The following is a 20,331-nucleotide window of genomic DNA, read 5'->3' as shown; positions in this document are numbered from 1 at the left end:
GTACGTGTGTTAAAAGTTTTTTTGGGCACATACAGTGTGTACAGTAAGTGACTCCTTTGTTATCAGGATAAAAATGTGGAAGTTCACTCATAATTTGCAAGTCAATTTGGGGGGAGCATAGGATTTTTTAAATTAGCTTTCCATAAATGTATGGGCACTTCTATTTTCCTAGCAGCATACTCCATAAACGTGTTAAATTATATAGTGTGACTGGTACATTCCATTATAGAGGTAGGTCTGAGCTCACCTAATTCTGTTTTACTAAGTATACAAAGGCTTGTTCATGTGTAAGTAAGCATGTGTGTGCATGTGTAAGTAAGCATGTGTGTGCATATGTAAGTAAGTATGTGTGCGCATGTGTAAATGTGTGTTCATGTGTAAGTATGTGTGTGCATGTGTAAGTAAGTATGTGTGTGCATGTGTGTGCATGTGTAAATGTGTGTTCATGTGTAAGTATGTGGGTGCATGTGTAAGTAAGTATGTGTGTGCAAGTGTGTGCATGTGTAAATGTGTGTGCATGTGTAAATGTGTGTTCATGTGTAAGTATGTGGGTGCATGTGTAAGTAAGTATGTGTGTGCAAGTGTGCATGTGTAAATGTGTGTGCATGTGTAAATGTGTGTTCATGTGTAAGTATGTGGGTGCATGTGTAAGTAAGTATGTGTGTGCAAGTGTGTGCATGTGTAAATGTGTGTGCATGTGTAAATGTGTGTGCATGTACTGTATAAGGGAGACATATAGAGTAGTATTGTAAATTAAGATCAGATCAGATTTTCCAAGGCAAGCTTAAGGCAAGTTTTAGAATACTCATCGGTGCACCTGTATACAATAATAGAAGGCAATATAATGTGGTTATTTAATTTTTAAAATCAACCTAATAAAAGTATCACACTTACAATGTAACTTAAAAAAAAAAAAAATTATCAGCTTTCATAATATACTGTACAAGGTGGCACTATAGGGATCCGGTGAAGTGAAGAAATGCGTAGGATGTCTCCAGTGCTGCTGACAAGGAAGGGGCATCTGTTAGCGGCAAAGGAGGTCTGTGACGGCAAACAGGAGTGTGATATTTTTATTTCTAGACTCAAACTACTGTAATTAAAGTATTCCTGAATAATGAGATCAGGAGAGATCAAAAGTACTTACTTAACTGGAGCAAACTAGTGAATATGAATTTTAATATATGCAAAACATAACCTTTAATAAGAGCAGTAAAAAATAAGCCCAATAAAGAAAATGAATAAAATGTGAACAGCACATCTGAGTGGAAAAATTGAGAGAGTATGGATTTGGCAGTTATTGCAAATATTATAGTTTAAGTAGAGTGTATGGATTATTACACATAGTTTCCCAGCAAATGATATACAAAACTGGTAATTAATGTCTGTTACTGCTGTTGTACATTAAATTGCAACTACTGTATTATGTGTTGCAATAACATGTTTTTGTTGGGCAAATTTTAAACTTCTAGAAGTTATGTTTTATATGTATTGAAATTTATATTCACTTGTGTGCACCAGTAAAGTAGAAACGTTTGATCTCTCCTAATCTCCTTATTCAGCACTAGCTTCACATCTAGGAGGACAAAGGAGATACTCGTGTATGATCACAGACCTCCTTTGCGGATTTCTGACTCCCCTTCCTCATCAGCAGCACTAGAGACCTCCTGCGCATTTCATGGTGGTGCCTGTCCACTTCATCGGGCCACTTTTTTTTAAATTGTACTGTAAGTGTTATTCTTTTATTAGTTTGATTTTAGAAATAAAAATATTACACCATATTGTCTTCTATTGTATACATCTACCAATGAGGCTTACAAAACTTGCCCAACAGGGGAAGTTTTTTGTTTACATTACATTATTTCTTCTGTTTCATCACTGGAAGGTAGCATAACTCTATTTACCATTTGGTTTTGCTTATTACAAGTTAATCGCTTAACGAGGCTGAAAAATAATACATAGTCGGTGAGGTTGAAAAAAGACATTATGTCCATTAAGTTCAACCTATGTTAAATTTAGACAGCAGATACTTATCCTCTATTTGTATTTACAGTATATTGATCCAGAGGAAGGCAAACAAAACCCCAGTGAAACATCATCCAATGATGTCTCATAAGGGGAAGAATAAATTCCTTCTGACTCCAGTAATGGCAATCAGATTTCTCCCTGGATCAACATACTTCCCATGTTTACTTATTTGGTATATACCTTTCCATTCTAAAAATACTCTACATATGTTCAACCTGGCCTCTTCTGCTGCTATGTCAGCTCTTTCCCATTTGCGTAACAGAATTTTAACAATACAAATTATCATCTAGTCCACATAGAATATTAAAGATGTTTTGATGATAAATAGCTAAACATATTTTAAACTCAATATCTGATAACTAGCAGATATGCATAGTCTTTTCCTTACAGAATAGTGATACACAATTATCTCCTTTGGGGAGTGTAAGAGACATGTGCAGAGGTACACTGGCGACACACTTTATTCGAGCTCGGCTAGTCCCACGAATTCGGGTATACCCGGGTGTTTTGAGGTTTGTGACTGTTTTCTGCCCGAGTGCATTGAGTTATTTTCCGGCAGGGATTGAAGCATTTTATTCCCGCTGACTGCAATACTGCACAGTACATATATATATACTGCATTACAATTCATGAATTTATGCCATCTGGTAGACACGTGAAGCATTGCAGCCTATTAAATCCTAATCATTATCATTTAACAGATCAGCCGCCCATCAGCCAGGCATGAACCCAGGCTGGGAAGGCAAATGCAACGGGGTATGCCAGAGGTTAGGAGCGGCGCATTCCAGGTATCTGCCAGGTACATACCGGGTATTTGCTCGAATAAAGTGTGCCGGTGCAGTATGCAATGGAGACCGTTTAAAGTGAAAGTAAAATTAGTCTTTATTGCGCCTGTCCCTTTAACACGGCAGAACATTCAAAATAAGCCAAAGAAAACCTGTTCCGCTTTGGAGAAAATCTACACATGTAGTCCAGCCCTCTCTAACTGGGTGGTTAGCTAAGCTAATTACCAGCCCCAAATATATATATATATACATTTATGCAGATATATAACAGTCCCATAAGAAAGTCTTATTTGTCTCTTGTAGCTGTAAGGGAAGCCTCTCTGCTCTCCTGGGTCAGCACCTTTGTGTGCTAAGGCAATGTCTGTTCAGGTTTAGAGGTCTGGTCCCCTTGTCTTGCTATCAACATACAGTACAGTCCTTCTGCAGCTCAAGACATCTTTTCCTCTGGTCAGTCCAGTGTGGACTAAGGAAAAATCTGAGAGAGCTCTAATCAGCCAGGTGGAGTTGGTTAATTGCTGGTATGCAATTAACCAGCACACTGCTGGATTAGAGGCAAGTTTCTTAACAGGGATAAGTCCCTGTTACAGGGAGTCAATGCTTTGACTTTAAATTAATGCTCTTGTGACCACTACTAATAATCATGAAGTTTTTTTATCAAACAAACTTGGCAATCTACATCATGATTTTTTTAAAAATAATTTAGTGTTTGGTACTTGTATAAAACCATGTCGAAGCAAGAAGTTTTAATACGGAACATACTTAACTTTCGTATATCATTAATAAGTTGCATAGCACTAAGCCTGCATCAAACCATACTGGGGTTTATTTCAATTTGCTAACTAATTGTTAGCTCTATAAATACTCCCCCGATGCTACAGGGAGGGTGATTGATTTAACCCAAGAATAAGCATTGTTGTAAGCGAAATGTACGTTGGTGTTTTTAGCGCGCTGTCGGCACTCGTCGTGCTACCCGGAGTTGAGGCAGGCAGGGAGAGAGTATGTCACTCCATGCAGATCTGCAGCCCATGGAGCGCATACATTCAAGTATTAGCGATTAGAGGTTTCTAATTATTAGAGATTTTAGATAGTATAGGAAAGCATTGAAGTCCATTGCTACTACTAGTTGCTACAAATATACAGTATTGCCACGATTCTGTATAGGGACACTCTTCTACTTCCAATCTGCTCTACTACCTCCTATCTTTCTCCATGTTTACATTAGGATACATTTTAGGAATATCACACACACTATCTGTTAGCTAGGATATTTTATTGGTGGCCTAGAAGGAATGAATTTAATCCCTGCAACAGTGATTTTGATATCAACATTACCACCATTAGCTACTGTGTAACTCAATTTGTATCCAGACACACTAATTACTATATGTGTATTTGAACAGGAGCCTGTGTTTAGCAGTCTGCAACTCTGGTATTTTTAATCCTCTTTAATTATCTAATTTAATGTGTATGTGAGTATATATCTACGTGAACCTTTTTCAAAAGGCATTTGAGTTTTGATCCTATTAAAAGTTATATTTTAATTATATACACATTTTTTCTCCATTCCTTTCTATTTGTATTGTGACTGAATGCAACTAGCATATGGGTACTTTTCCTCTATTTTATTGCTATTAATATTCGCCCTTTAGTCTTTTATTATATGTTTGTACTGTTATGGGGCTGAGCAAGGATTATTTGTGTAGTCTGTGCCAATATGTAACAAGACCGCTGGGTTAGTCCCAGCCACTCCAACAATGTCTACTCAGTCCGCAATGTGACAAACTTGAGACCCTAGGAGACAACAAACTGTTTGTTTCAATACAATGGAGACCTTAAGCTCTAATTTAGCATCAGCCTAAAGAGACACTTGTGAGTACATTACTATAGAAATGCAGCGGTATGGTCTGTCGTGCAGCTGCAAGAATGGGCTGGTCAACCGTGTGCAATGTTGACAGTCTGTGGCGCACCGCATAGTAGTCGGTAATGGAGCATCGGGATACACAGCAGGGGTCCCTGCGTCTGAATGGGACTCGCCCTGTGTTAATGCTCAGTAGCATCCCTTTTGATACAAATATATATATATATTAATATATATATATACTGTATGATGTGGTGGGTTCTGGGCTTAGAGCTTGCTGGCATTGTGTGTTTATTAATTGTTATTTTCAACTGATATCATTTGTTTGGTGGTTGGTGGCCCCTGCTCCCAGGTTTAAACTCACCCCACCCGGGTGAGTACCAGGTTTTTTCATGTACCTGTGCAGGACAGGTCCACTGAGACCATTCTCCATCCACAGCAGAGGTAAATGAGAATTTTCACAGGTAGTGTTAGGACCTGTTTACTGGTCACGCCGTGACGTGGCTGCAGGCTTATAACGCTTTGGCCAAAGGGTTTAACTAAATGACCCTTATTCATGAGAATACTAACATTAAAGTATTTAACTATGTATTTTGTCACATTGGATGTAGCATTGGGAATTTTTGTCTTTTGCTGTACAAGAGACAGGCAGAAGAAGATGTTGTTTGAAGTCTTTTTTTTTTTATTTCAAAGCTCTAATTTACACTAATACAATTTTATACTTTTGCATATTGTTTACATTAGTGAAAAACTAAGAAACAGAACAAAGACATTAAAATAATAATTTTGAATATTTTTCTACTATTGGTATTTCACTTAGAAAAACTTTAAAGGACTGTGTCTTGTGTAATATATAAATGTATTGATTGCTTACATTAGTACAGGCATACCCCGCTTTAAGTACACTCACTTTAAGTACACTCGCGAGTAAGTACATATCGCCCAATAGGCAAACAGCAGCTCACGCATGCGCCTGTCATCACGTCCTTAACAGCAATACCGGCTCTCTACCTGTACCGAAGCTGTGCGCAAGCAGGGAGACTATAGAGCCTGTTACAAATGCGTTATTTACATCAGTTATGCACGTATATGACGATTGCAGTACAGTACATGCATCGATAAGTGGGAAAAGGTAGTGCTTCACTTTAAGTACATTTTCGCTTTACATACATGCTCCGGTCCCGTTGCGTATGTTAATGCGGGGTATGCCTGTACTTGCTCAAATGCAAGAAAAGACCTACTGTAACTTGCATAATTTACAATCAGAATGAATCATCCCCACCTCTCCCTGAGCATCCATGTAGGAACGCGACGTGGCGTACCGATGTAGTCCTAGGGTCGGTCGCACTCTCCTCACGAAATTCACTTCTGCTCTGATTTTCCATCTGTGCTTGTGTGTGCTTATGGTCTCAGTAAGAAGACTTCATGGCCCATCGGGATTAGCACAGCGGGGGTCCTTGTGTCTGAATGGGACCCGCGCTGTGTGAATCCTACCGGGTTGCACCTGTCTGTAATAGACGCACAGTAAGAGTGAGACTGAATCAGTCACTGCGCACCTCTAAAAGACGATCACACGGCTTTTATTTTAATAACACAGTATTGAAGCAGGGGGTCTCCGGGGCTGAACCACATTAATTTCAGCCCAGGGGACCCCCTACTTCTCGAGTTACAGACCCGTTATGGGGTGGAGGTATCTCCACCATGTTTAAATTCTCCCGCGTCACGACCCACGTGACCGGGACATTTAAACAATGCAGGGAGATACTGGCACCCCATAACGGGGCCTGTAACTCGGGAAGCAGGGGGTCCCGAGGCTGAAATTAATGCGATTCAGCTCAGGAGACCCCCTGCTACAATACTGTTATCAAAATAAAATAAAAGCAGCTTCATTACCTTAGCAGCTAGCCACTAAGGTAATGAAGGGTTAAAGCCATAATACAGCTCCACCACGTTATAGTGCAGTCCTCGGGGGCCACCCGATCCGTCCGCGCTATTACTGGGGTCGCGCTAATTTTTTTTTAAAAATGGCCGCCGCGTGCCCTTTTGGGGGGAGGGGGGAGGAGAGAGGAGGGAGGAAGAGGTGGAGTGAGGCGCCGGCAGCCCTACACATCCCCAGGCAGCCACCGTAACTCCCCTGGCACTTCAATAAGCAGCCTCACTTCCCCCCGCCAGCCCTGCTCCGATCCCCCCCGCCAGTACCGCTCCGATCACCCCCCCGATAGCCCCGCTCCAATCACCCCCCCGCCAGCCATGCACAATCACCCCCTCCGCCAGCCCTGCTCCGATGCCAGCCCCACTCCGATCACCCCCCGCCTGCCCCGCTCCGATGCCAGCCCCGCTCCGACACCCCCCCCGCCAGTCCCAGCTCCAATCTCAACAGCAGACACCAAAGATAGGGAGGGGAGGGCAGGGGGGGGCTGTGAGTGTGTGTGTTGTGAGTGTGGTATGTGCAGTGTGCTGTGAGTGTGTGCAATGTGCTGTGAGTGTGTGGAGTGTGTGCTGTGAGTGTGTGCAGTGTGCTTGGAGTGTATGTGTGTGTGGAGTGTGTGCACTGTGCTGTGAGTGTGTGCAGTGTGCTGTGAGTGTATGCAGTGTGCTGTGAGTGTGTGCAGTGTGCTGTGAGTATGTGCAGTGTGCTGTGAGTGTATGCAGTGTGTGCAGTGTGCTGTGAGTGTATGCAGTGTGTGCAGTGTGTGTGTACAGTGTGCTGTGAGTGTGTGCAGTGTGCTGTGAGTATGTGCAGTGTGCTGTGAGTGTATGCAGTGTGTGCTGTGAGTGTGTGCAGTGTGCTGTGAGTGTGTGCAGTGTGCTGTGAGTGTATGCAGTGTGCTGTGCAGTGTGTGCAGTGTGCTGTGCAGTGTGTGCAGTGTGCTGTGAGTGTGTGCAGTGTGTGCAAAAAAAACCCAAAAAACATTTTTTTTTAAATTCGTGGTCCATGCTCAAACCGCGTTCTAAGAGGATCCGCGTTATAGCGGATCGCGCTATAACGGGGTTGAGCTGTACCTGGTTTATTGTGGGTAGAGGGGTTGGGTCAAGGGGTTAGTTGACCCAGGGTGGGTATTTTATTCAGTGTTTTTTTTTTATTTCTAGCTTGCCCATTCGTTGCCATTGTGGCAATCCATGTCCATTTTGTAGGCATGGTTCACCACTGTGACAATCAATGGGTAGAGGGGGTGGGTTTAACCCATTAACCTCCTGTGGGTAGCCAGGGGGGGTTAACCCTGTTAAGGTAGTGGTTAATAACCGCTAAATTGATTAAGGGGGTTCAGGTCAGTAGGTAGTTTTTTTATTTTACTATCGGTATCCACTGAAGATGAGGAGGATGAGGATGGCCTTCATACTGGCAGGGGTAAGTGCAACTTTAATTTACTATTTCCTGGCTGGGTAATGTTTTGGTTATGTTTTATTTTGAAGTGAAACTTCTTTTTGGTGGGTTTTGCTGGGAAAAATCCCTGTCCTAGTAACGAAAAACCGTAACAGGACTCGGCACATGCGCAGAAGGGTCAGTGTTACTCGGTGCATGCGCAGAAGGGTCAGTGTGACTCGGTGCATGTGCAGAAGCGGCCGCGGGATTGGTGCATGCGCATAAGGGCCAGCGGGGCTTGAAGCATTCGGAGAAGGGTCTGCGGGACTCGGCGCATGCGTACTGTAGAAGGGTTTGTGGACTCAGCACATGCACAGAAGGGAACACACACACACGGAATCCAAGTGAGTAAATATAGAAGAGCAAATAGCAAAAATGTTAGAAATGTACAATTTATTATAAAAAAAAGCAGAAGTGGAAAACATGCAAGTTGTGCAAACATATAAAATGAATTGTAGATAGAGTAATATAATATAGTAACTGCAATGATTATTTAAAAAAAGAGCGGCTGTGTGCCAAGTACGTGTGTTCTAAGTCAAACTTCTTTGCGTTTTGTTACAGAAATTGTGTTTTTTATTTGTATAATTTACATTGAATGAAAGACTTTTAAGAGTAACGGCATTGACATACTTTAAAATACAAAATATTTTGTATCTTACTTACTTTAGTTATAAGTCAATTATATCATGTATTATAAGTGATAGTATGGAAATTTATCAACACAAAAATAAAATAAATTATACACAAATCTCTTTCATTGAATTAAAAACATCATCATCGCAAATACAATATCTGTGACAAAACACAAAGAAGTTTCACTTACAATGTGCGTACTCAGCACACAATTTTTTTTAATGGGCAAATACGCTATTATCCAGGTTTGGATCATTGGGATTTTCTCATTACTGTACTGCAAAGGTGCGCAAACTGGGTAGCACGCCCCCAGTTTCACCACCCCTGTAGAACAGTAATGGGCAAAATCCCTATTATCCAGATCTGGATAATAGCGTATTTGGCAATTAAAAAAGAAACCATAACCAAAACAGTACCCAGCCAGCATATAGTAAATTAAAGTTGTACTTACCCCAGCCAGGATAAAGGCCATCCTCCTCGTCTTCAGTGGGCACAAATAGTAAAATGTAAAAAACTAACTACTGACCTGCAACCCCATAATCACATTAGCGGTTATTAACCACTATGGTGACTAAGGGGTTAACCCCCCCCCCTTCCACTACCCACCCGGGAGGACTAATCACCCTCCCCAGGGCAACTATCCCCACCCCCCACCCATTGATTGTCACAATGGTAAACTATGCCCACAATATGGGCATGGATTGCACAATGGCAATGAATGGGTAAGCTAGAAATAAAAAAACAAGCACTGAATAAAATATCCACCCTGGGACAACTACCCCCTTTACCCAACCCTTTGACCCCCAATAAACCAGGTACTCTGGCTTTACCCCTTCATTGCCTTAGTAGCTAGCTGCTTAGGTAATAAAGCTGCTTTTATTTTATTTTGATAACAAAGTATTGTAGCGGGGGTCTCCTGAGCTGTATCACATTAATGTCAGCCTCGGTGTCCCCCTGCTTCCCAAGTTACAGGCCCCATTATGGATTGCCGGTATCTCCCTGCAATGTTTAAATGTCCCGGTCACATGGCGTGACGCAGGAGAATTTAAACATGGCGGGCATACCGGCACCCCATAACAGGGCCTGTAACTCGGGAAGCAGAATTCACCTGGGCTGAAATTAAAGTGGTTCAGCTCCGGAGACCCCCTGCTTCAAAACTGTGTTATTAAAATAAAAGACGCACAATTGCCTGTTAGAGGCGCACAGGGAGAGTCACTGATTTGTATTCTTACTGCGCGTCTATTATAGACAGATGCAACCCGGCAGGATTCACAAAGCGTGAGTCCCATTCAGACACAGGGGCCTGTGCTGTGTTAATGCTGATGGACCATTAAGTCTCCTTACTGGGACTCTGCGAGCACAGATGAAGAAAATACGGTGCCACCGCGGTTTTAGGGGTGGCAGCGCGACTAACCATAATGCTGTAGATTGGTTAAATATTAGTGATCTTTATTTAAGCTACTACATTATATTTCTCCTTCTTTCTGTGTTTGTTTTCCATTTGCGCACTGGCTTTTTGATATTTGAATGTGTAAGTGTAAATAAGTACAGTACACACACTGTACATGTGCGAGTGTATAGATGTACTGTATGTGCCTTTGTGACACCTGAGAGTTGGTGCATGGGTTAGGTTTAGTACTATAACGTTTGTTCACCAATAGCACATGTAAGTAAGTGAGCGCATTAATGTGGAAGTACCTGTCATTGTCCTGTGGCTGGTGTTGTGTGTGACGGGTCAGCAGGGTATCCGATGAATATGTGAGAGCAGCAGGATGTCTCATTGTTTTACAAGGGGGCCATAGAAAAAGGTATATGGACTGCAGCCAGGGTATGGAAACAATTTAATTGCCGTTTTTAAATATTTGCTTAGGGCCCCACAATACCTAGAGCCACCTCTGATTATATCTACTTAAAGGTATTGCCATTTTTGTTTTAGCCACCCCTTTGGCAGAACTGATGGAACACAAATAAGTTGAATTGATTTTAGAAAGAGATTTAGTCCCTACATCTAGACCAGGTGAGGGAGGGACCTCCCTCCCCCGACCTCTGATCCCCTCGATACCAAAGGGGTGGGGAGGAGTGACCTGAATCCAAATTTAATACAGTAGTTTACGTTGGTTCGTTTCTGCCTGGATTTTGATCGTAGATACAAACTTGAAGTTTGGATTTATCCGAACCATCAGTGTCTCAGACAATTCTAATTTGTAAAATCTGGACTCCCCCTTGTTTGGTGGCTTCTGATTTTGAACCTACAATCTACCAATCATTAGTGTTTGTACCCCTGATTGCTGGAAACATGTAGGGGTTTTTGCTGCTAGTGATGTTTCAGCCTAAATAAGATTAATATTATTAGCCTAGAAAAATCCCGCATGTGTTATTTGGCAAACCTGTTGATTAGAATACTATCTATGATTTATTATAATTTCCCCACATACTACAGAAATGTCAGTCCAAATACTAAAAGAATTTCCACTCAAGTAAATAAGAACTTAAATCTTTAATTCAATCTCACATTTACACTATCTACTGTATATATTGGCATGTTCACCTCCCTTATAGCTACCAGAACTGCTAAGAATATTGTTTGTAAAGAACTGTTTCAGCACTTAGCCGTGACCAACACACCCAATGGTACAAATATATATGCCTTCCTGAATCCAGCATAGTATAAAAATATAATAGGATTTTTTGTTTTAATGAATGTTCAAGAATCTCCATAGTTATAATGTACAACCTTCCAATAGGTCTCACCCTTAGTGACAGGCATATTAAAGTCTTTGGAGGGGAAAAAAAAAACAATTTTCCAGAGATTGTTTGATTCAGTGGGACAAAACCTCCCTATTCCAATTTTAGCTCCACCCTGCACATAATATATAATATACATATAACTAGAGATGTATAATCAACATTTGAGAAACAGACACCAGAAACTTTTGACATTTCACAGAGGAACTTCCTGGACCAGTATTTAAAGACTGATGTCCTCCTTTAGTTTAAAAAAGAGGCACCCCTCTGTAACTTTTCAATATTTTGGGAGATACTGTTAATAAAGGTTCCCCCACTACTATGATGTAACTGTTACATTATGCAGCACACAAGAGGACTTGGGTCTGTAAATACTATGTTCAATAGCAACTCCTGATTTAATTGGGACAGCCTTGACCTGCCTAGAAAATCATAGTAGCGATGTGTGCACCTTTTGCATGAGATCGTGAACATGCAAATTTGACCCTTTTTTAGTTATGAAAAAAAGCCGCAGCTTAGACAAATACAGTATTACAGATAATTCACCAAGTTAATGTACATTGCAATTTCATTTATTAGGCTAATTTGCAAAATTCTCTAAAATTGCTAGATTCGCTGAATGAGGAGACTATAAATAAGGTACACACACCATATTTCGCTTACTGTCTGGTGAAATTTTGCTGAACGCTTACCAATTTAGCAACATTACTAGTCTTTTGAGGCTTGGCAAATACGTTTTGCAGGGAATAGCATTTAAAAAAAAACACTTACAATTTTGCTAATGCATTTTGGACAGTTTTGCACATCTCTAGTCCAAAGCAAGTAATTGCTATTCCCTAAGAACTCTACTGTCATATGAAGATAGCTTGCTGTAGCCCATTCAAGTAGATGGTCTGTAAGGTGTCTTCTGGCAAAGGATGTGTTTTTCCAGGCATAGCTTAGTGTACAGTTGTGTGAAAAAGAAAGTACAACCTTTTTGAATTCTATGGTTTTACATATCAGGACATAATAACAATCATCTGTTCCTTAGCACGTCTACAAATTAGGTAAATACAACCTCAGATGAACAACAACACATGACATATTACACCTGTAATGATTTATTTAACAACAATGAAGCAATGTGTGAAAAACTAAGTATTCCTTATGACTCAATAGCTTGTAGAACCCCCTTTAGCAGCAATAACTTGAAGTAATCGTTTTCTGTATGCCTTTATCAGTCTTCACATCATTGTGGAGGAATTTTGGCCCACTCTTCTTTACAACGTTGCTTCAGTTCATTGAGGTTTGCGGGCATTTGTTTATGCACAGCTCTCTTAAGGTCCTGCCACAGCATTTCAATCAGGTTGAGGTCTGGACTTTGACTGGGCCATTGCAACACCTTGATTCTTTTCTTTTTCAGCCATTCTGTTGTAGATTTGCTGGTGTGCTTGGGATCGTTATCCTGTTGCATGACCCAATTTCGGCCAAGCTTTAGCTCTTGGACAGATAGCCTCAAATTTGACTCTAGAATACTTTGGCATACAGAGGAGTTGATGGTCGACTTAATGACTGCAAGGTTCCCAGGTCTTGTGGCTGCAAAACATCACCCCTCCACCACCATGCTTGACAGTTGGTACTGTATGAGGTGTTTGTGCTGATATGCTGTGTTTGTTTTTTTGCCAAACGTGGCGCTGTGCATTATGGCCAAACATCTCCACTTTGGTCTCGTCTGTCCAAAGGACATTGCTCCAGAAGTCTTGTGGTTTGTTCAGATGCAACTTTGCAAACCTAAGCTGTGCTGCCATGTTCTTTTTAGAGAGAAGAGGCTTTCTCCTGGCAACCCTTCCAAACAAACCATACTTGTTCAGTCTTTTTCTAATTGTACTGTCATGAACTTTAACATTTAACATGCTAACTGAGGCCTGAGATTCTGAGATGTAACTCTTGGGTTGTTTGCTATTTCTCTTTGACCATTGCACGGTCTGACTTTGGGGTGAATTTCCTGTGACGTCCACTCCTGGGAAGATTGGCAACTATCTTAAATGTTTTCCACTTTTGAATAATCTTTCTCACGGTAGAATGATGGACTTTAAATTGTTTGGAAATGGCCTTATAACCTTTCCCAGATTGATGGGCAGCAACTCTTGCTTCTCTAAGATCATTGCTGATGTCTTTCCTTCTTGGCATTGTGTTAACACACACCCGTATGCTCCAGACCAGCAAACTGCTAAAACTTCGACTTTTATAGAGGTGGTCAAGCTTGCTGATGATCAATTAATCAAGGGCATTTGATTAACAGCACCTGTCTGCTACTTAGCATCTTAATTCCTTTGGAAGCAGTAAGGGTGTACTTAGTTTTTCACACATGGCTTCTCCATTTTGGCTTTATTTTTGTTAAATAAAGCATGACATGGTGTAATATGTCATGTGTTGTTGTTCATCTGAGGTTGTATCTACCTAATTTTTAGACATGCTAAGGAACAGATCATTATTATTATGTCCTGATATGTAAAACCATAGAATTCAAAAAGGGTGTACTTTCTTTTTCACACAACTGTATATGTCCCCAAATGTTTAGTATTCCTATATCAGCCCTCACCATTCATTACAATATTCACAACTTACACAGGATTCAGTAATAAAAGACGTCATTACCTTTTGCCAGCTAATGTTTTTTTTATGAAGCCTGACTTTTTATCATGCTGTTTACTATTTTGTGTAGGCTGTTCCTTCTCCCCTCATTTATTTTTCATTGGATTTCACGGCAAAATAGATTCTTCTAATTCAGTATAGAGTTTCTAAAACTAGGTTAACTGATGTCGCTTATAAAAACACATTCAAGTGAAAAGGCATCTTCCAGCGCTGGATGATGTCTTATGGAATACCAATGTAGTAAGACTTAAAAGTTTTTGGTGCCACAGACCAACATGCTGAAATCCCCAGCCGGTCCGTGCCCCCCGAAAACAGTAAATATTTCTGCCTGTGAGGTTTAAAGCGGGACCCCCAAAGCATTAATCCTCCCGGGCCAGTCAGTCTGATAGAGCTGCGAAGGACAGGAGCAATCTCTCTCTCTGTGTCTCCCCGAGCAGCTCAGGAGGTGAGAAGCAGTCATTTAACTGTCCTGCCCATTTCCCTTGATGATGTAGATGCGCAAATATGGATATCTACGACACAAGGGGGAAATAGTATAGGACCATATTCGGTCATCTATATCATCAAGTGGGTTAGACAGGATATTTAAATGTCCTGTCCAACCCGCTTCATGACGTAGATGACTGTATATAGTTCTACAGTATCTCCCCTCGTGACTTAGATGCCCACAGTCAGGCACTACATCATCAAGGGGCAGGACAGACCAGACTGACTGTTTCTAACCTTCTGAGCTGCTTTGGTAGACACGGAGAGAGATTGCTCCTGTCCCTCTGCGCAGCTCTATCAGTCTGACTTGCCCGGGAGGATTAACACTGCGGGGGTTCTATTCCGAAGCATGGACCCTGGCAGAGTTAATCCTCCCAGGTCGTTTACTGTTTTCAGGGCCATGATTGCACGGGACTGCAGTGCGGTCCGGCTGCCCCACAAGATCGTGGCACCAAGAACAGTAAGTATTACTACATCTGTAGCACCACTTACAATATTGGGGGGTTATTTACCATGGCCTCTGTCTAAGAATTTGGGGCAAAACTGGTGCATTAGATAAATTAGATTTATATAAAAACAAATTCCTTTGGTTTCAATGGGAAATGTCGTTGTTGAGGAATTTAGTGCAGTTTTTTGTCTCCGTTTTTCATTTAGTGTTCTCTATATTTACTAAAGTCTCCATTTACTAAAGTCTATTTACTAAAGTCTCCATGCTGCAAAAGTTGCACAAAACTAGAGCAAAAACAGAGCCTTATTCATCAAAGTAAAGAAATCCCATCGAAAGCAATGGGAGTTTTTTCTTTGATGAATCTGGTGCAATTCTTTTGCACAGACTTTGCCGCAGTGTTACAGCCGGGAGACTAGTAAATACCGCCATAGACTTCTAGACATTCAAATAGGGAGAAGCATACTGTGTTTATTTAAGAACAAGTCAAATGCATCTTATAATTTAACGTATTTGTCTGGAAAGAGTGAAAATAGAAGTATGTATATCACACACTACAGAAATAAATTGTTTTAACAAATAAAAAATATAAACATTATTATTTTAAAGAATAATATATTGCAACTATGGAAATGGCGTATTGCGTAATATATTTTGTATAGAGATGTACCTTTCATAAAAGTTTGCAAAACTGTTAATATTTGCCACTTTTCATTCGTGAAAAGTTTGCAATATTTGCCAAAATTCACAGAGTACCATCAACTCACTACGTTGTGTTCATTTGAGTGAACATTTCTGCTCTCATGAAATGTACTCAAAATTATTTTATTGCTGAGACTTTGAATAAGGAGCAGGCGCACAGACATACACTATTTGACAATTGGAGTTGGTACTGCTACTATAGTGGTATTGAAATCGAGAGCATATTGAAATGTCAAACTGATTGCAGACAGCTATTGCTTGTAATTGCTAACCATCAATATATATAATATTTATGTACTGTATATGTATATGTATGCATTTGTATGCAAATGAGCATACAGTAATATTTCCATTTGCTATATCTTTACTGTGGAGGGTTTTGTCAGTTTTTTTACCCACCATAACTTTACTATATATATATATATATATATATATATATATATATATATATATATATATATATATACATATATATATATATATATATATATATATATATATATACATATATACTATATATGTTGAGCTTTAAACAACTAGCCCGTGGATTATGCAATTAACATCCCTCCATACTAATAATTCAAAGAATTTGTGGAAAGAGCTTTTTGGAAATAATTTGTGGTCCACATTATAATCAGATGACGTGATGAGGTGGCCAACATTGCAACATTGGTTATAAAACTGTGCAGGGGAAATGGGGTCCACATCTTATATAATACAGTACTTTTACTACCTTGACAATGTACAAGTCAACTTTATCTGCAACTTTTGCTACATTTTCTTTGATTTTAGGTATGCAAGAGGCCTCTTTGAAACTCACAGAGTCTCTTCATGAAGTGTATGAACCTGAATGGTATGGAAGAGATGATGTCAAAACCGGGGGCGAGGTAAGAGCTTTTGGTTGAGATGTTCTTAGATGAGACACAGGGAAAAAAATATGTGAAGTAGAGTTGTGCCAACCTTTCCCCGTTCACTTTGTGAAAGATCCCTCATTTTTTCCCCAAATAATTTACACATCGATAAACATTTCAGTGATTTATTCGTTGATTTTTTTTACTTTTTGAAGAGATTATTTATGAAGTTGAAAAAGTAACCAGAATATCTCTGTATTTACCAATGGCTGCCAGGGTTGTCTGTGGTATTTTCTTTTGCCGATTGAGAAAGTCCAAAACTCTAAAAGTACACAAACTTGTGCAACGGTTTTCCACATCACTTCTAAACAAACTTAGTTCTCCTGTCAATTTTCTCCTGTGGTAAAAGGTGGGTCATTACCTTCCTTTGTAATAATATATTTAGTTATTTATTCATTTATTATAGGACGCAACACAATGGGAGTTACCGCTCGTTTTCAAGTATTTCCTGTGCACAGAGTTATAATGACAATACATCATGACACGTTATATTTACAGACATTTCAGGGACAGTAGGGGACAATGTATGTTATGGGCATATTTAACAGTCAAATAACAGACTATTAAGTAACCGCTTTTTTTCTGGATAAGATAAATAACAAAATATTAGAGGGCCTATGCACTAAGTGCCGGCAAAAAAAATCGCTGGGCTGTTTAAATCGGCAGTTTTGACAGCGTTGCTATCATGGAATGCAGAAAGCCCCGAATACCTGTGATAGTAATATTTGCAAAACTGGCAAGTAGCCGACGATATGATGATCGCCTCTCTGAGAAGGGCTCACCCGGCGATTTCTTTCTGCTGCAGAGAGAGAGCCGCCTCTCCCTGCGCAAAACTCGACATAGATCAAAAGTTTTTAATATAAAATGTAATACAAGCGTACGTGAGCAGGGGGTCTCCGGAGCAGAACCGTGTTGATTTGAGGTTCGGCGACCCCCTGCTTCCTGAGATACAGGCCCCGTTATGGGGTGCCGGTATCTCCTATGCATTTTAATCCCACGGTCACGTGACGCGGGACATTTAAATGCATAGGAGATACCAGCACCCCATAACGGGGCCTGTATCTCGGGAAGCCGATATCTCGGGTGTCGGTATCTCCTCCATTATTTAAATCTCCCGGTCATGTGAGGCGGTTGATTTAAAAATGGCGGATATACCGGCACCCGATGCCCCATACCAGAGCCTGTAACTCGGGAAGCAGGGGGTCACAGAAGCACAAATCAAAGCGCTTCAGCTCAGGAGACCCCCTGCTCCCGCACACTATTAATAAAAATTACATTAAAGCAACTTCATTACATTAGCGGATAGCCGCTAAGGAAATTAAGGGGTTAAGGCACAATAGCAGGTTTATTGAGGTCAGAGGGTGTGAGTGAAGGGGGTACATGGTCCTTCACTCACTCCCTCGACCCTAAATAAACATTACAATATGTACTACCCACCAATACACAACCACCCACCCACCCCCTTTGCCCCCACATAAAACATTTGTATTTTTTTCTGCACAGGATTGTTGCCAGAGGCCGTCCGGGGTTCCTGGATGGTCCCTGTGAGTGTCTGTGGGCCTCTAGGTGGTCACCAAAGGTGTTTGGGGGTTCTCGGGTTGTCCTCGCGGGTCCCCTCGGGCCTGCGGTACAAATTATGTTGCAAAGAAAAAGTGGAATACATTGCAATAAATACACCTCCCCTCATCCCCCCCAACACATACAGTACAGTAATGGTCAAAATTACTATTATCCAGATATGGATAATAGCCAATTTGCCCATTATAAAATCAAACATTAGCCAGCCAGCATAAATAAAGTAAATAAAACATTCAATTTACCCCTGCCATCATGAAGGGCATCCTCATCAGCATACTGCAGTCCATGTCCTCCGTTGCCATAAAGAATCTAATAAATAATACAATCTAATAGCCCCTAACCCTTAATCACCATAGCGGTTAATAACCGCTATAATAATTAAGGGGTTAACCCCCGTCCCACGCTACCCACCTGGGTGTCAAAACCACCCACCCCAGACCCACTATACCCACCCTGTACCCATTGATTGGCATAGTGGTACATCATACCCATATAATATGGGCATGATAAGCCACTATATCAATGATCGTCATAATAAAAAAATATGAAGGCCAAAAATACACAATAATAAATGATATACACAAGCACCTAAACATCCCAATTCAATAAATAAAAGCACTAGCCAACCAATTAAATACATAAATAAATGCACTATCAACTAATCAATGTAAGTAATAAAAGCACTAACGAACAAAACAATTATTTCATTTTAAACATTAGCCAACAAAACTATTAATTAATTTAAACCACTAGCCAACAAATCAATTAATAAACTCACAAGCCAACACATCAATTAAAACCAGTAGCCAACAAAATAAATAATTAATTAAAAATGCTAAACAATCGGAAAATGAAATAAAAACAAGCCATCCAAATTACAAACAATTTAAGCCAAACAATAAACAGAAAACTAAAAAACAACAATCAATAGAAAAAAAAAACATTTGCACAAAAATGAATTGACTGTCACTGTATTGATCTGTACCCTAAACGTGCACAGATTAATACATTATCAGTCAATAGACAATGAAAAACATAAAAATAAAAAAATACAATAAAAAAACCTGTAAAAATAAAATTATATACATTCGATATTTTTCTTACCTTTAGAAGCGTTGATAGAATACGAAGCAAATAGCGCACAGCCAGGGAGTCAGGTGGTGAAAAAAAGTTAATCCCATTTATTTCAGTACATGACTGATAAAAACATCACCCCAGGGGGGGGGGGAAACACACAGCCTCCTATGCGTTTCGGACGGGTAGGTCCGTTATCAAGGAGTATGGAACATAGAGCAAGTCAGGTGTCTTATATACCCCTTTCTAAATCATTAATAAATGAAAACATTTGAAAGATATCAATCTACCCCCTCGATGCGCATGCGCGTGACGTCACGCGAGGCGCCACCATTTCCGGCGTGATGCCGGTGGGTAGACACGACCCCCCACTCGTTCGCGCATGCTTACCGAAGAGACAGAACATATTGACTCTAATCCAAAGCCTGTAACAATGCGATATTTTCCGCCCCACGTGACGTACCTTCAGGCCACTGATTGGCCTGTGCGTGCCGCAACTCAGCCAATGAGAAGCAGGGCTGAAGTAGCAACACGCCCACCCTTCGGCTCCCCTCCGGATGGCCCCGAGTGAGTGCGAACAAGACCGCAATATAAAATAGAGTCACCGGTGGCCTGAAGGTACATCACGCTTATTTCTTATGACCACAATAGTTGAGTACTCTTATTCAGATTATTTTCACAAGGATGCTTTATTGCTTATGTTCCTTTGAGTGACTCACAGGTCATTTCATTTACACCCACTCCTACTTAGTCTATCTGGGGCCTTTTTAAGATGCATTGATGTTTGGATGAAGTTATACTGGGGTGGAGCACCCTTTCTTCCCATTTGTCTTTTGAAGCGTTGACCCTCCGAATCCCGGCGTATCAGGAAGCTCTCGTACCGCGACATCAGCAAAGTCAATCCAACGCAATCCACCATGAAGATCCGGAACAGGTAAAAAAATTCTTCTTTCTTATATCTTCTATCACCGTCTTCTTTCTTCATCTGTCATTATTTCTTTCTTTTCTTTAATCTTCTATCTTCATCTGTCAATCCAAAACCCATTGGTAAATCCAGAACAGGATGTTCTCTTGTCGTCTTCTTCTTCCTG

The 20,331-nt window shown here is 40.5% G+C and overlaps 1 protein-coding gene across 7 annotated transcripts in view; it reads left to right on the top strand.

The window, feature by feature from the left end:
• The window catches only part of LOC142487400 (amphiphysin-like), a 266,254-nt gene that overhangs the window by 148,339 nt on the left and 97,584 nt on the right, over nucleotides 1-20,331 (top strand). For 6 of the 7 annotated variants that reach the window (XM_075586654.1, XM_075586650.1, XM_075586649.1 and 3 more), the window contains exon 4: nucleotides 16,470-16,564. The exons of the other annotated variant lie outside the window; for it this stretch is intronic. In XM_075586654.1, coding sequence (XP_075442769.1) covers nucleotides 16,470-16,564 — 95 coding nt within the window. The remainder of the gene's footprint in view (nucleotides 1-16,469; nucleotides 16,565-20,331) is intronic. 7 annotated transcript variants of the gene reach the window in all.

The sequence above is a fragment of the Ascaphus truei genome, chromosome 2 (genome assembly GCF_040206685.1).
Source record: "Ascaphus truei isolate aAscTru1 chromosome 2, aAscTru1.hap1, whole genome shotgun sequence".
NCBI classification, from domain to species: domain Eukaryota; kingdom Metazoa; phylum Chordata; class Amphibia; order Anura; family Ascaphidae; genus Ascaphus; species Ascaphus truei.
Note: the sequence above shows the minus strand (reverse complement) of the source record. Positions and strands in the feature narration are given on the sequence as shown.